Here is an 18315-nt window from a genome sequence, read left to right on the forward strand (position 1 = left end):
AGGGAAGGTATAAGCACCCTTGCAACGCCTTTAATCGGTACCCTTATGATGAAGTTAGCATAGTAAGAATTAATAATTTAAATATTTAATCTCCTTTATGAATTGTTATTTACATGCTTGAAATTTAAATTACACGGTTAATCCTAAAAAGTCTACATGATTGCTTTTATTATAACAATATTTGAAATAAGGGAATAGAGAAAAGAAGAGAGAATCGACTGAAATACCTCTTAAACGAGCTCTATTGAATCTTCAAATATGGAGATCTTTAGGTGCTTTGTGGCAACCTTTCACACTACAATATGCCTCACAAATCTCAAGAAATACAATAGGAAGGAGAGAGAGAGAATTTTCGAGCTCAAAGGAGTCTTATACGAAATTTCCCGGCCAAGAGAACAGTGCCTAAGTCTACTATTTATAGACATCAGAAGTTGCCAAAACAGCCTGTTCCGGATTTGGAACGGCCCGTTCTGGGCTAGTCTTTTGAGAGTAAATTTTGAACCTGGAACAGCCCGTTCTAGAAGCAGAACGGCCAATTTTGGAAGCAGAACGGCCCGTTCTGGATTGGAATTTAACTCATGACAAACTGTGTTGGAACGACCCATTCCAAACTAGGGTTTTAGGCCTTTTTAGGAACTTGGAACGACCCATTCCAAATCGGGAACGACCCGTTTCGATTTTGGAACGACCGGTTCTAGGTTACTAAAAACAGATTGTTTGGGCTTTAGGCCTTCTGATGTCATGTCCTGTTATTTCTATACTTGGGAGCTCTTTTTCTTTGAAAATGAAAGTTTATATCCTTGTTTGTATGCCCCCGGACAAAATTGGGTGTCTACAATAGCAAATATGAACTCATAAATGAAATTCAAAAGCACTCAAAGCACATATATGTTCAACCAAATCAAAATTGCAATTGAATCACAATAGAAATTAAAACATGTTAAAAGTATAGGTCAAAACAAGCTAGTCTAGGAATTTATGACATGTAACAGACTACACATGACTCTAGACAAAACTTTAAGATTCAAAAATCAAAAACACATGCTACAAAATGTTCATATTCGAATTAGGCAATAAGAAGAAGACTCAAACAAACTTAAAAAGCACATAGTACAAAAACCTAAAGGCACAACTCAGATTAGTTCAAGAAACTAGTGCAAAATGATTTTATGAACCAATTTTTTTCAAGACAAAATAGATTCATCAACTATCAAACAAAAACTTGAATCTATGCAAAGAAACAACTCAAGACAAGTAAGGAATAAGATGTGACAACATAGAATAAGGAAGAAGACACTTGAACCTCAAAGAGCAGCCATGACTCTCATACCAAAAATGATGGAACAAGCAAGTAGAACTGATGGATGATCTTCTCCTTGCTTCCTCCAAATCCATGCATCTTCCTTTGAGGTTCCAATGGAAGATTGTGACTCCAAGAATGAAGAAGAAGGTGTTGGAAAGGGAGTAATGTTTCCTTTCAATAAACTAGTTTTTATGGAAGGGGGATGAGTTTTGACTCCTAAAACTCTCTATCTTTTTTAAATGCATGAGTCCATATTGTTATCTTGATCATGTTGTTCTAATATTGTTTGGTCCATGTTCTATTCATCATTTCAAGTTCATGTTATTATAAGATTGCTCATATAAGTTGATGTTATAAATAAACTCATCACTTTATTTTGTTGCTATACAATATTCTAAAATTTTAAATCATGATCAACTAATCTAAAATTATTTATCATGCTTGTGATCAATATTCTTAAGAGCGTGATGAACTAAAGATAAAAACAAAGGTTTGATTTAGGATGAACTAAAAGAAAAAGGCAAGAACATAATACCAAAATCTTTTTTAATTTAGCAAAGTTTTATATGATTTGGTTTATAGTGTTTGTGGTATGATATTCTTTACTCATTATTTGTTGATCTTTTAAGAAAATATAGTTTTCATTAATTACTTTTGTAATAATTATTTAACAAATAATTTTGAAATTGAGAGTGTCACAATGTATGTTAGTATTTCTTAGTAGTATTTTCTAACATATACTTATTTTTTTTAGTTGAAATACATTAGCATGCTATATTATGAGTGTATTTACAAAAAAATTTAGTTATAATTTGCTAAACATTCTTCAATTAAAAAATAAGTGTATGTTAACAAATCTCTTATAATATATATGCATTAACAAAGTTTAATTTTTATATATTATTGGTATAAATATTTTTAAACTAACTAAAGAAATTACTATAAATAACAATATACAATTGGATAAAGCATTTTTAATGAGAGTTGTTTAACAATAAAATATTGTTTTAGTATGTTACATGTGATTTTGAGTTACTTAAAATTGAAAATATTTGTTAAGTAATTTTAATGTAATAAGTATTTTAATAAAATTTCTTATTTTATTTTCTTAATGAGCAATTAGGGACATGTATATTTGAGTTCTAGTGTGAAAAATAGTCTCACATCATATATAATTGGTAATGTTAAGTAGTACAAAAGTGAGTTTAACACCACATCATATCTCTATACCTTAAGGTATTAGGTTGGTAGGTTTTTACCACTTATATATTATCCAACATGTTCAACTCTATTCAATATAAAACTCTTGTTTACACAAGTATTTAATAGTGACTTACTACAATATATTCATAAAATAGTAAATCAAGTTAATTATACAATAACCCAACTTATAAATATCTTGACTCACTTTAACAACTCTATACAATATATTCAATTATATGTAATATAAGATTCTAATTCACACATAAATTATAACAATATATTAAATAAAATAAAAAAAGAGAGTACCCTACTGCAAGATCACCATAATATTTTTTAGTGATGAGAAAATTTAAGTTTGGAAAGGTTATATATGAGATGCGTGAAAGGAAAGTTAGCACACGCAAAGGCTTGGCTGTGTGAAGACGTGGCGAATGATTACTAGTGAGGTGGAACCAACTAACAATTATGAAACGGACCCCATCGCAATTTAATCAATTTTTCCACTTTCTACTTTCTTCTCTCTCCCTCTCCCCTTAGACACACAACACAAACACTCTGAAAACAAGTCCAATGAGCGATTACCACAGAGCACCGCACGAATCCTACCCTCCCCCAGGTACACACACCCTTCATCCCTCTCCTTTCAATAATTTCAATTGTTCCAATATTTTCATTTCTTGTTAACGGGATTGGCTAATTGGTTAATTAAATTAAAAACAGGGTACGGATCTCCTTACCCTCCGCCCCAACCGGGGTACCCATCGGCGCCGCCCCAGGAAGGGTACCCTCCGCCGCCTCCGCCGGGGTATGCGGGGTACCCTCCGCCGCCGCGTCCGCCGTATGACTCGTACCAGGGCTATTTCGATAACGGGTACCCGCCGCCGCCTCCTCCGCCGCATTACCACTACCAGCACGTGGAGCATTTCCATCACGATGAGCATGAGCCTGGTTGCTTTTCGTTCCTCCGAGGCTGGTACGCTTTTTCATTTATTTATCTATTTATTTGTTTGTTTTTCTTAATATGTATGTGTTAGGAACCAAGAATAGGAAAGGAAGATTTTGTTTGCGGATATAACTTCATTTGGTCCTTGAAAAAGGTCTTTAAAAGTTCAAATTATTTTATTTAAGTTCTTGAAAGGATATGAGAGATAACTCTCTCCTCCAAAGATTTCCCCTTCACAAAGGATTTCTACCTCTAATTAACTAACTATTAACTAATTCCTCGTTAACCTTTAGTTCTAACAGTATGTGTTGGAGCCAAAGGATCAGTTATTTGTTTACAAAAGAATAAAATTTGAAGAGTAAACATTCAAATTTTTGTTCTTGAATTTGGATGGTGTTATATTAGTTCGTAAAACTAAGAAATTGTTGTTAAACACGTTTTTGAAAGTATAAATTCACAATCATATTAGTTCAAAACTCAAAAGAAAAAAAAAAGTATGACTAAATGATAATATTGATATATTTTTAGTGATCAAAATGACAATAAGTAGTTATGCTTAAGGGTTTATTTGACATTCTAAAGACTCTTTTGACAATTTCTTAGTTTCACAGAATGCTATAGTAGTATCTTCCAAATACAGGGATCAAATTGAGTGTTTATTCAAAACTTAAATGTTTTTTTAGGTGTTTTTGGTACCGCTGTTCTTCGACTAGAATTATAGTTTTATCTAACTATCATGTTCTCCAATTAGAATTATAGGTTTATCTTGCTAACTTATGATGGATTATTAAAGTGGAATTCCAGTTTTGATTAGAGAATAACATCAAAATCAATTAAGAAATTGCATCTATGTTTTGCTTAATGTAAATACCAAATCATCTGTCTGTTCTGTTGCACAATCTGTTTATGGGTCAAGTTTAATCCCAGTCACAATGTCATGCCTAAAACAATAACCAAAAACTTTGAATCTAAAATATCATAAGGTAGTTATTACTTTTCTCTAAACTAAAGTCAAACAGTTGATTAATTTAGTTGAACTTATTATTCATGAGTAGAGATTTTTCCTGGTAGTTTGGATTGTCAATTGGCTTAACTAATTTTCAACCCGGAGTATAGGCCGAGAGATGTTTCATGCCCTTAATCCTTAGTATGCAGAATTCTTCAATTAGGTTTTCTGACATATCATTAAACTAATAAAGTTATATAGAATTGTTATATTTGAGCTTAAGAATCCTTTTACATGTGCAGCTTCGCAGCACTTTGCTGCTGTTGTGTGCTAGAGGAGTGTTGCTTCTGATAATAGCATAATAAACGAGTTGTTTCTTCGGTTTGGTGCACTTGGTTATGGCTCTGTAGAAAAATGTGGTTCCAATTCTTGATAATAAGTGAGAGGTGGCAAGTCTTGGTGATTCTTGTAACTCTTTGGTATTTCCCTCTACCCGAAATCCTGGTTTGTGCATAGGTTCTGTCATGTGGTCTATGTGAATGTTTTTGAACGACACTATATTGGAAATTGTAAACCGTTTCTTAAAAAGTTATAACAGACAATGATATGGTTAAAATTATGTTATATATTACATTCTTCTATTCAAATCAATATCATTTTCTTTTATACATGGCATGAGAATTTCAAGTAATTGTGAAGGTCACTTTTATATAAATCAATATCATTTTCTTTTAGAGGACAGAGAAGGACACCGAAATTAGAGACAGAAATTAAAAGGGTGAGGAGGTAATTTTTTTGGTTGCATTTTGTAGATTCCTTTTTTCTGTAGATAAATATTATACCAGGAGACTGAAAATTATTATGCTATTCATTTGAAAAAAGAGAAAATCGGTTAATTGTCATTCATTCAATCAGCACACAATAATATGCATGATAATTTTGTTGAATTTAAAATAAATAATCTGAAAGTCGTATTAACTGTAAATTGTACTAAATAGACAATATAAAAATGCTTTACACTTTCGTGAATAGTCATAACATTACTAAATATTCTGTTTCTGCTCAAGTTAAAAAGAAGTGCCACACTGGAGCTATGCTATTGGAGTAGCATTACAATCACAGAAACAGGAATTATGCTGTTAACATAAACATCACATAAATTAGATGTTGAAGCAGGCAAAAATAAGGGTTTGAACAGATGGGATCTACCTTCTGAATTGTTTGCTTTCCTGTAATATAGAATTTCTTACGCCTTTTTTTCTCTCAATTTTAAAGCTTTAAAAAGATCCAGTAACTAGCTTTTAAAATGTTTTTCCGCATATGAAGTTATTAGTTTCTCTGTAAACTAATTTATAAAAACTCTTTTGTATTAATTTTTAAATATATTTTTTTAATTTATGTATAAGTTAATTTTAATTAATAAAATTTATTTATTTATTTATTTTTCTTATTATCTTAGGAATACTTTGGGTGAAGTTTATTCAAATAACCTTAATTTGCTAACTTAGTTTATGAATGTATATGCTTTTCCAGAAATTTTTAATAGGAAAGATACACACACTGTCGTTAATCCTCATTCTTAATTTGTATCTATCCATAATGTTTGAAATATAATGAGTACCTGTTGAAATTACTGTACTTACAGAGTTATTTTTTTCCTCCATAAGGATGTATAATTATTTTTCAACTGAGTTGTGAGGTCACCTTTCATAAAGATAAAATGTTATCTCTATACCAAGGCAAGAATTAATCTCCGGTCTTTATTTTTAATTAAGGAAGATCAGTATCGAAATGCTTGAGTTGATGACTTTGGTGTGTGTATAAAATACCTTGTGACGGATGTTTAAAATTGAACCAATCAAATGAAAACTTGTAAACCAATAAATAAATAAAAAATGAATAGAAAATCACAAATTAACGATTCAGTTTGATTTTAAAATTTTCAAAATTACATTACTTGTTTTAAATTTTGGATTAGGATTTGAAATCATTCCAAATTTAATCGAATTGCACTTATTTGTAAATATATTTCTTTAAAGTGTATGGTGCATGTATACAAAATTGACATATAACATAAAAGATGTTTTATAAAATTTTAAGTTATTAAAAGGTGTCTGTCTATCCAAATATACATTATAATATTTAAAAGGTATTTTATAAAATCATAAGTTACTAAATTAAAATTTAGATTGAAAAATTATTAATTATTTAAAATGTTCAAAAATAATTTTTTAAACTATATATATGAGAGAAAATATTTAATATGATAACTAAAATTGTATTAAAGAAATATTTTTACTAAAATAATAAGATAAGAATTTATATTAAATATATTAAGTGATCAAAATATTTTAGTATTTACATACTTTTAGACTTTAATTTTATATTTTTTGTATACAATCTTACACAAATAATATAATATTATATATTTTTAGTTAATTTTTAAATAATAAATTTTTAAAATCTAAAAAATCAAAACCAAACCAAATTGCAAAAAAAAAAAATGCTTTGGTTTAGTGTAGTTTCAAATTTCATAATTAATTCAAACTAAATTACACTTAATTTTTTTTTATTCAAGTAATGTTTGAAGTTAAAACTCAACCAAACGATATCTCAAAACCCTCCTGATATTTGTCTGTACAAAGTTTGTAGATAATAGTATAATTGTCAAGTAGAAGGCAGAATCAGTGTTGACGTTTTTATCCAAGCAATTTCTTCCTCCTTTCGTTATTAAAGTTTGACGTCCATTTATTGATGTTTTGAACCGTTTTAACACGCAAAGGATAGATTTTAGATGTTACTGTTGAAGTGTCTGTTTATAAATTATACAAATATTCTTAACCTGTACTGTTTTTTCTTTTACCAAACGCCAGTAAGGAGGGACATTACTTATAGCTTCTCGGAGTAAGTTTAACGCTGTCTCAGAGACAAATAATAACTAATTACCTCTTGAAAGTGTATATTGTACTCTGTTGTAACAGAAAATCGAAAAACAAACTGTCGTTAGAATGCACTAACTATTTGTAAATCTAGAGCAAACAAAATGGGACAGGATTGTCAGAATCCATCCCATAATTTATGAGGTTTAAATTTTAAAATTTAATTTTAAATTAAATGTGATTTTTAGTCTTCTACCGTCCCGGTGTTTTACATACTAATGTAGCATCTAGGAATTTTTCCGACTAGTTTATTGCCTCTTTATTATTCGACTAATGTATTAGTGTATTGTCTTAGTAATTTTTTAACTAATGTACTATGTAGGTATTTGGTCGACTAGTATGTATTTTTAAGTATTTTGCCGACTAGTGTATCATTTAGGTATTTATTTGATTATATGTTTATGAAGCATGTGTTGATTAAGTATCATGTCGATAAAATGTTGAATTAAGATATACTTATGTTATAACCAAGAAATATTTCATTCGACTTGATGACTCAAACAAAAATCAAGGTGTTCTATCAGTAAAATATGGATCCCAAGAATTGGACAACAATTACGATAACGATAATAATGACTAATTTATGACCCATTAAGAGCATTAATGATACGACACCATTTGGGGGATTGAGACATAAAAATAAGATATTTTGTGTTAGAGGGTTGACCCTAATATATAGATGCTTCCCCATATAGAGGAGGTAGATTGACGAGTGTTTTAGGCCGGGATAGTTGTTAAGTTTTCTGGTGATCGTCCTCCATACTAGAACATTTTGGCATCCATCGTGAATAGAAGTTCATGATGACGAGGTTACTAAGGAGCAATGCAGGAGGAACTAGCATCGATAGTCCCAATGGTGTTAACGATGGAGGCACTAGCAGGGTTGGAGATGCTGGCCTTATTGTGAATGGCCCCACTTTGCAAGAAGTCTTAGCTGCAATGGGAGTCCTACGACGTGAAAATGAATAAATGCAATAGAAACTTTGGTAAAACTAAGTTTGGAAAACCTTTAAAAGTACCAGCTTCTAAGTATCATAATTTTATAAAGACTTGGTTTTTAAGAAACACAATAATTCAACCCACCGTTTCTTGTTGGCTAACATTTACTTCAAGTTTCACGCTGAATATGGCTCAACCAGAGAGCAAGGGGTGCCCTCTGGAAATCCTACACTGAGCACAAAAATTGGCAATGAGCGTCAAACATGATAAAATTAGAATTATGTTTTGTGATCTTTATATAAGTTGCATCCTTAGATGTTAGCTTTCCAATATCGTTGGAATTACATAAAGATGAGGTTTAGAACTCAAGTTATGATAAACTTAGTGAGTGAAGGTTAGGCTATTAGATTTAGGTTAAAATGTTGTGGGTTTATATTTTTTTAAAAAAGGTAGATGATAGAATTAATTCTTAAGGTTAACATAGAAATTATAGATAATTTTCTTAGATTTATTATAAAATCAAGGTCAACTTGATATAATATATATAACTCTAGATAAGGTATTTGGACCACACAATGTCTTAGAAGATTAAATTATGGAAATGTAATTTGTGAATGGTGATGATAAACAGTTTTACCCTTTAGGTGTTTGATCTTGTGAATGATTTAAGGTACCTATATCAATGTTCAGGAAAGATAGATCATAGGAGAAAACAATTGTGAATAATTTATTAAGATAGTTGATTATTAATGATTTGAGGTGTTTTAGGCATAGCCAAGTCTAAGGCCTTAATGTGTGATATTGATAACCTTTTTAGACTAGTTAAGTTATTGATTTAAATGCTTAGAGATGTTGATCTCTTAATGACTATGGTTTAGGTATTAACATATGATTATGAATAGATAATTTTATAATGATTTTATCTTGAAATGTATTGGATAATGATGGAACAAGCATGAAAAAGTGAATGAAGGTTCTTCTCCTTGCTTCCTCCAAAGTCCACATGTCTTCCTTGAGGTTCTAATGGACTTCGAAAATGATAAAGAAAGTGTTGGTTCCGTGGCTGATTTATCTCCCAAGTGAAGGAAGAAGAAGCTCTAAGGCACATAGGTAGGATTCCTTTATGAAGGTGCTTAAGAAAGGAGAATTTACCTAATTAAACCGTACCTTTTGAGAGAATTTTCTGAAGTGAAAATCTTATATCATCAAAAAATGATCAACTATAAGGAGATAAGGTATATTTAAGAGTGAGGAAACTAGTGAGGGAAGCTAGGTTAACTAGGGTTTAAAGTAGACCATGGTATGGTCACTTTAAACTCTAGCCGCCCAAATTTGAATTTGAAATTCAAATTAGGGTGCCTTGGCTGGTCACACACACACGAATTTTGTGCCCATTGGAATGTGATTTAGGTTGCATTCATTTGGACTTGAGGCATGTGGATGGCACCTAGGTGTGACCATTCATACATGCTTCAAATTCAAATGAAATGCAACCCTAATTGCATTCTAATGAACATTTAATCCTTTCTACCTTAAATGGTTCTAAACTACATGACCTAAAATACAAGGTCAAAAATAAACTAGACCATAATTCCTAAAATAAAAAGACAAAGAAAATGAGACCAATTTTGGTTATACAAAGCCTATGGTCAAAAATGCCCAAAATACAAGGCAAAATGAATACAAAGAAATGAACCTATTCTATGTACAAGTTTTGCTAAGCCTCAAAATGTAGTGGCCCATAAGAAGAGTAGTTTGGGCTTAGAAAGCCCACTATCCTCCAAACTAGCTCATCCCTCATGTATGCTCCTGGCCATAGCTCTAGTAATTGGGCCTTTGGCCCATGGTCTTCCATCATCCCCTCCCTCTTAAAGTGGATTTGTCCTTAAATTTGTAGGCTCTTCCTCTTCCTCATCAATACCTACGAAAGGAATAAGATCAGTAACATTAAATGTAGTACTTACTCCATACTCATCTAGAAGATCTAGCCTATATGCATTATCATTAACTCTTTGTAAGACTTGGAAAAGACCATTTCCTCCAGGATTGAGTTTAGACTTCCTTTGAATAGGGAACCTTTCCTTCCTCAAGTGAAGCCAAACCTAATCAGCCTCCTAAAATATGAGGGTTTTCTTTCTTTTTTCCTTTTTCTAAGGCATATCTCCCATTTTCCTGTTGAATATGGTCCCTAGGCTTCTCATGTAATTTCTTTACAAAATTAGCCGTAGATACCCCTTCCTTATGAAAGTAATGACGAGTATTAGGTAAGGGTACCAAGTCTAAAGGTGTGAGGGGATTGAAACCATACACAACCTCAAAAGGAGAGATTTTGGTAATTTTATAGACCAACCTGTTATAAGTGAATTCAATATGTGGCAAGTACTCATCCCAAGATTTATGGTTGCCTTTAAGGATTGCTTTTAACATGGTAGATAAAGATCTATTAACTACTTCAGTCTACTCATCAGAGTATGGGTGACAAGTAGTTGAGAAAAGTAATTTAGTTCCAAGTCTAGTCCAAAGAGTCCTCCAAAAATGACTTAAAATTTTTGTATCTCTATCTGACATTATAGTCTTAGGTAGACCATGAAGTCTAACCACTTCCTTGAAGAAAAGTCTTGCTATGTTGCTAGCATCATCTATCTTGTGACAAGGAATAAAATGAGTCATTTTACTAAATCAGTCCACTACCACAAAGATAGAATACATGCCTCTCTAGGTCCTAGGTAATCCCAAGATAAAGTCCATGCTAATATCAACCCATGGAGAGGTAGCAACAAGCAAGGGTGTATAGATTCCATGAGGCATTGCTTTAGACTTAGCTTGTAAACAAGCTATGCATCTAGAGCAAAACCTCCCAACATCTTTCCTCATATGGGGCCAAAAGAATTTTTCTTTAAGCAAAATTAGAGTCTTTTCAACTCCAAAATGCCCATAAGGCCACCCTCATGACTTTCTCTAACAAGGAGTTTTCAAATGGATCCTTGGGGTATAAAAATCCGACCTTCTTTATACAAATACCCGTCAGAAACATAGATCCTCCTTGAGACTTATGAAAACATTTGTTGAATATTTCATTGAAATCATAATCATTGGTATACAAATCCCTAATGTGATCAAAGCCTAAGATTTGGGATCCAAGAGAGACAAGTAAAGTGTATCTCCTTGATAGAGCATCAACAACAATATTAGTTTTTCCCTTCTTATACTTGATCACATATGGGAATTGTTCCAAAAACTCAACCCATTTTGCATGTCTCTTGTTCAATTTTCCTTGACCCCTCAAATACTTTAGTGACTCATGGTCACTGTAAATGACAAACTCCTTAGGAACAAGATAATGTTCCTAAGTTTGAAGGGCCTTAATTAAAGCATATAGCTCTTTGTTACATGTGAGGTAGTTGAGTGAAACACCCTTCAATTTTTCACTGAAATAAGCAATTGGGTGCCCACCTTGCAACAAAACTTCCGCTGTGCCAACCCCAGAGGCATCACACTCTAGCTCAAAAGTTTTTGAATAATTAGGTAGAGCTAAAAGTGGTGCATGAGTGAGTTTATCCAGTAGAATTAGGAAGGCTTGTTCTTGCTTCTCTCCCCATTGAAATTCAACATTTTTCTTAACTAAATCATTTAGTGGGGAGGAAAATTTGGAAAAATTAGACACAAATCTTCTATAGAGAACTTGCCAACCAATGGAAGCTCCTAACATCTCCAACACTTTGAGGTATGGGTCATTCTTGCATGGTCTTGATTTTCTCAAGGTCCACATGAACCTAATTTTTGCTTACAATAAAACCTAAAAATACTACAATATCACAAAAAGTATATTTTTCTAGGTTTCCAAAAAGATTATTTTCCTTAAGAATTGAAAAAACTTGCCTTAAGTGTCCTATATGATCACTTAGGCTACTACTATATACAAGGATATCATTAAAATATACTACTATAGATATACCTATACAATCTCTTAGAACATGATTCATGAGACTTATAAAAGTACTAGGAGCATTGGTAAGCCCAAATGGCATGACCAACCATTCATACAATCCAAACTTGTCTTGAAAGTGGTTTTCCATTCATCTCCTTCTTTAAATCTAATTTGATTGTAACCACTCTTAAGATCAACTTTGGAAAATATAATGGCTCCATGAAGATCATCTAGCATGTCATCAAGCCTAGGGATATGATGTTTATATTTCACAGCGATGTTGTTGATGGCCCTACTATCACAACACATTCTCCACTTGCTATCCTTTTTAGGAACCAACAACACTGGAACAACACAAGAATTTAGGCTCTTGCGAACCCAACCTTTCTCCAAAAATTCTTGAACATGATACTCTATCTCTTTAATCTCCTGAGGATTAGTCCTATTAGCATGCCTATTAGGTAGGTTGGCTCCAAGCAATAAATCAATCTGATGCTCTATCCCTCTAAGAGGAGGAAGGCCCAAAGGTCCTTCAAGAGGAAATAAGTCATCAAATTCCTTCAAAAGATTTTTAACCTCAATTGGGAGAGTCTCACTTTCTAGAATTATAACAGTGCACATGAGAGTCCCTCTGCAAAGAAGAATATATGAGAGTTGTTCTTGTTAGAAAAGAATGGCACAATCCAAGAGGGGGGGTGAATTGGATTCTATGACACTTTAAAATTTTTCAGAGTATTTAGGATCTTTATTTCAATTAAACTTTTCTAAAATTGAATTTTCAATGAAGTTTCTTAAAGACTTGTTATAGAAGAATGAAACCTATATTTTTTCTTGATTACTCAATAATGAGGTTCAAAGTTAACACCAATATGTAATGCTTTAATTCAGTTTAAACCAACATTATTCATGCACACATGTTAATCAAGAACAATCTTCTTTAATGCACAATCAAGATATTACACAAAGTAAAAGATAAGAGTAAGAGAAGATTGCACAAGTCTTTTATCCTGGTTCAGCCACTCCACATGAGACCTACATCCAGTCCTCAATCACAACCTGATCAAGATTTGTTCCACTATCTTAATGAAGAAGGTTTACAAGCATACCACACATGCATATACTCCTACATTCAAGATAACCACTTTCTTGACCTCCAGAAAGCAACCCTTGTAGAAACCCACTACAAGAATTCCTTACCACTTGAGAAACCCTCTCAAGATTTACAATTATTCACAAAGAATTAAGGAACGAATTCACCTGGAATTCAGAAGCAAATCTTAATCTCTTCCCTTTCAAGAATGTGATGATGATGATGATCCTTTCAAAGTTTTTCACAAATGTTTTTCTTCTTGGATTCACAAAGAAAACTCTCCAAGATTGTCACAAAGACTTCACAAAAATGCTTTTCTAATTTTGATTCTCAATTCTAACTCTGTTCTGAAGTTTCAAAAAGCTCAAACTATTTATGAAAGTTTCAGAACTAGATAATCGATTATTTTAAAGAATAATCAGTTATTTTGTTCTTCATGATTTTTGGAAATCAACTAAGAACAATTTAATTGATTATTTTTCTGGATAATCGATTATTCCAGAGAGTCATTTCTGGGATAATCGATTATTTCACAAATAATCGATTATTGCAACAAGGCATCCCATTTTGCCTGTTGCTGGAATAATCGATTATATTTAATGATAATCGATTATTTTGAGTTAGTTTTCAAAACTTTGTTTTAAGTCTCAAAATAACTTCTTAACCTTTAAACTCATCATCATACACTCCCTAATCAGATTAGATATAGATTTAGCTTATGCACACAACACACACAAAAGATAAACTCAATCAAAACAATTTTATACTCTATAAACTACTCCTATTACATAACATCTTCCTTTTGACTTTGTTTTTTGACTTCTAAGTTGTTGTTGTCCTCAGCACATATTTGTTATCATCAAAACTCTTCAAACTTCAGAGGTGATCTCATCAAGCTCAGGCTCCCCCAATCTCAACAATCTCCCTCTTTTTAATGATGACAAACCAAGCTAGGCTTTAACCATTGTGCTTTTTCTTTTACATTCAACACCTGCAAACCACAAAACCTGCAAAGCACACACACACAACCTTTCTCCCCCTTTGGGCATCATCAAAAACAAATCAAGCTATGTTTGTTCACAACACACAATATAAGCCATATGCACACACCTTATATGCTCAGAACAATACCAAAACTGGTTTAAATATCATAGGTATTGATCAACAACCAAACTTTGTGAACTTTGAACTATAATATCCAAGTCAGAATCAAATATCAATTTAGATCAGCAACTCAAGCATGAATTGGTCAGCCAAAATTACAAGTTACGATCCATAATTCAGAATTTCAAAATCCAAAAACATTATCAATTTAGCTCACCAAATATCAAATATCAAGATATCAATGCTAAAGAAAAAACAGAACATCATCATGCTAAAAAACAGAGCATCATAGCATCAACCAACCAAATCAGAATTTGTCACACCATCCAAACCAATATATCAGCAATTCAAACTTCAAATTCCATCAAAAATTAAATTGTTCAGCAGATTTAAAGCATTAAAATTGTTCCAGAATTAAAAATATTACAACCAAATTGAAATGAAAATCCAAAAATAGAATTTAAACTTCCTAATTAAAACAGAAAAACAAAAACAGAGCATCAATCTGAGTCTTCAAGCATCCCAAGGTGAGTCTTGAGTCGATTAATTTCATGATCAAGGGTATCAAACCTATCAAGAATACCCGAATATATTGACTCATGCCTTCTAGACATCTCCATCACAACATCAAGCTTATTAATCATAATTTGCTCGAATGGAGAGAATAGCTTAGGCTCCGCTTCTTGCTCCCGGTCAGGTTCAACTTCAACTTGTGGTGGTTGATCTTCATCATGTGATGGAACGCCGTCTTCATTAGTCGCCGGTTCAGGGGTTGGAGGTACATCTCCCTTGAATACCCACTTGTCTTCCTGTTTGAGCATCCCCATATGATGCAAGGAAGATTTCTCAATTTTGTTAGAGGCATGGAGAATTATTTTCTTCTCCCCTGTCAAGTCTACCCCTGCATTCTCAAAAAATTTTGACAGCAACAGAGCATACGGAATCGGACCATCCTCTTTCCGTCTTTCCTTCCACATACAGAAATTTACAAATGATACCCAATCAATCTTGATTTTCTTCTTAATCACATGCATTAATAAAATGTTATCCCTTGACATTTGGGCATGGTTATGCAAATGGGGTTTTAACATCCAAGCAATTATAAAAGAAATCAAACAGGAATTTTTCTTCATACCTCCCGCCAGAAACTTGTTGTAGTTGGTGGTCTCAAGATTCCTCTGACAATCCCTGAAGGTTGTCAGCTCCTCAAAATCACCAAAGTTGAAGGATTGGGTTTTTTCACGTCCCGTGCCGCTTAGCCCGGCAGCCGCCTTCAAGGTTGGCCCGTCAAGCTTAATCAGCTTCCCCTTCACCACTGATTGCATAATGCCTTCATTGCTTGTTGCAAAGCAAAGAAACAACATGATTAGTTCAGGGTAGTAGGGTCCTTCCATTTCCAAAAACTTTCCAAGTTCTTGGTGCTCCAGAAGAGTTGGAAAGCTAAAGCCTTCATTCTTGATCCATTCCAACTTAAGGGTATTCGGAGGGATGATTCTCCGATCCGCATACCACTCGAAGTAATATTCTTGGGTTTTCTCATCCGCGAACCATTTGGAGATTAGTTTCCCTGAGGGCAGAGGGCGCTTGCTCCCCCTCACTTCAAGCTTCTTGGGTCTCTTGGAGGAAGAAGCCATGAATGGGTCTTGGTGGAGAAGAAGAGAATGAGAGAGATGAGGAGGTTAGGGTTTGAGGGTTTGAGAGAATGTGAGAATGTGGAGAAATGAGAGGTTTTGAGGGTTCTTATGCCCTAGCACGTTCTGAATGGGAGAGGTTTTCTAACTGAAGAGTTATGGGAGGTTAAGGGTTTGGCGCTCATATAAACTTTCAAAATGCTTCAGGAATGTCTAAAGTCGCCCAGATAATCGATTATTTATATAAATAATTGTAGACCCCTAAAATTGTCCGGGACGGAAATAATACTCGAAGACTCTCAAAGATCAAAGGAAAGTCAGCCAGAAGGACTCCCAGAAGACCATAGGATGACTATCTGTAGGTTTAGAGGTCTTAGAGTAGCAAAAAATAAGAAAGTAGGAGGTTTAGAGCTCAATACGGCCTCCCTTGAGTTCAGTACGGCCGTACTGCGTGTTTTGCACTACAATACGGGCTGTACTGAAACCAATACGGGCTGTACTGAGTTCAATACGGCCGTATTGCATGTTTTACACTTCAATACGGGCTGTATTGAATCAATACGGCCGTACTGAAGTGTCGGCGCTTCAATACGGCCGTACTGAATTCAATACGGGCCGTATTGCAGTGCAAAAGTGCAGTACGGGCCGTATTGAACCCAGGGACCGTACTGAGCTCCATTCCTATAAATATAGGGCCATTTGGACGTCCTACCACACTTTTTTACTGAGTTTTGACTCCCTCCTTGAGTATTCTGGGGTTTTTGAGCAGTGTTCTGCCCTAGAAATCTCTCTGGGAGTCGATCCGACGAAGTTCTGGAATTCCGAGCACTTAGCTTGGAGATTCGAACCTAGTCGAAGGGAAATCCTCCGGATTTCCGTAGTCAAAATTTTATAGGAGGGAGCGAGCGGGCTTGTAAAGCGAGGGAACGCCAAAAAGCTTCCCAGTTTTACTCAATATATAAAAGCACGCTTCAAGAGGTTTCTTCTTAAATCCTTCCTTTTACTGCTTTCTGTGTGCATATTTAAACTGTCATCATGTAGATAGTTAATTTATAATCGCTTATAATAAATAGGGGTAATTTAGTAATTTTACGCTATTATTTTAGAAATAATCTGTCATAGGGAACCCGAAAGGGGCGCTGTGGGGTGCTAACACCTTCCTCACGCGTAACCGACTCCCTTACCCGACTCTGGTTGTAATGGCCAAAGTTGATTTATAAAATCAATTGCCTTATCCCTTTTTCCAATGTTTTGAGTAAAACATTGGTGGCGACTCCACGAACCCTCCTTTTGCGAAAACCACTAATCCATGGAGGGTCCCGCTTGGGATTAATATGGATTAGTGAGCCTTTTTATAAAATTGCTCGTTTGACGAGGTCTCAGTTTGAGAATAAGTCATTTTAGCAATCCACATTTTTAAACAAATAAACGAGTCCAACCATCCTTCGCGAATGCCGAAAGCCCGCTTCGGGCCGGTGGCGACAGATGGCGACTCCGCTGGGGAAGCTTCGAGAGTCAGTCCCATTTAGTGACAGATTATTTTTAACAAATAAAAGTTAAAATTACTTCATTACCCCTCGCTTGTATTATAACATGCTTTATTACATGGCTTTAATAATTGTTGTTTGTTTAAATTCCGCAATTGTTTGAAATACAAACTGTACACAAACCTTTGCACACAACAGTTCCCTCTATACCCGGGGGCATGAGTGGTAATCCATAGGGAGTGGATGTTAGTACGGCCGGTTGAATGGGTCTATAGGAGCCTACGAGACCGTTGTCGGAAAAACATCACTCAAGGTGATAACCATGAACTTGAGTCCGACAGTGCGTTGGAGCTTTCCATCGACTTACGACGAGAGGAATTGGGTCCCTATAATGGGGGCACCTTGGGGGCCTTTGACCAAGTGAGAACAGTTAGATCCTCCTTGAATATGCACTTTTCTGCAGGAGACCCCTACCTCGTGATTCGTTCGTGACTGTTCGTGGATGAGTGAATTGTTTGTGCATTGTTTATGTGAAATTGTTTGAGCATACATTGCATTTCTTTAAACATACAACATTCCTATTCTTTTAAAAATAAGAATAAATAGGAATAAGAATCTTCCATTATACGGTGTTAACATCTACCTTCATTACATTCATATAGGTAGTTTCCCTTTTCACCCAAAAATACAAAAAATATAATAAATAAAAATACCCAAAAAAGAAAAAAGGGTTATTTATCCAAACCAAGCAATATCATGCATCATCTTAGGGACATCCCGAAAACATGATAAGGCTTAGTTC

The 18315-nt window shown here is 33.9% G+C and overlaps 1 protein-coding gene across 1 annotated transcript; it reads left to right on the plus strand.

Moving 5' to 3' along the window:
• Positions 1-2962: 2962 nt before the first annotated feature.
• On the plus strand, positions 2963-5063 carry LOC109812870 (uncharacterized). Its single transcript, XM_020376934.3, has 3 exons — positions 2963-3122; positions 3227-3479; positions 4698-5063. Exons 1-3 carry the CDS (start codon positions 3077-3079, stop codon positions 4744-4746), a joined length of 348 nt encoding a protein of 115 aa, XP_020232523.1. The 5' UTR covers positions 2963-3076; the 3' UTR covers positions 4747-5063.
• Positions 5064-18315: the final 13252 nt, after the last annotated feature.

The sequence above is a fragment of the Cajanus cajan genome, chromosome 1 (genome assembly GCF_000230855.2).
Source record: "Cajanus cajan strain Asha chromosome 1, NIPB_CcT2T_4, whole genome shotgun sequence".
Classification (NCBI taxonomy): Eukaryota; Viridiplantae; Streptophyta; class Magnoliopsida; order Fabales; family Fabaceae; genus Cajanus; species Cajanus cajan.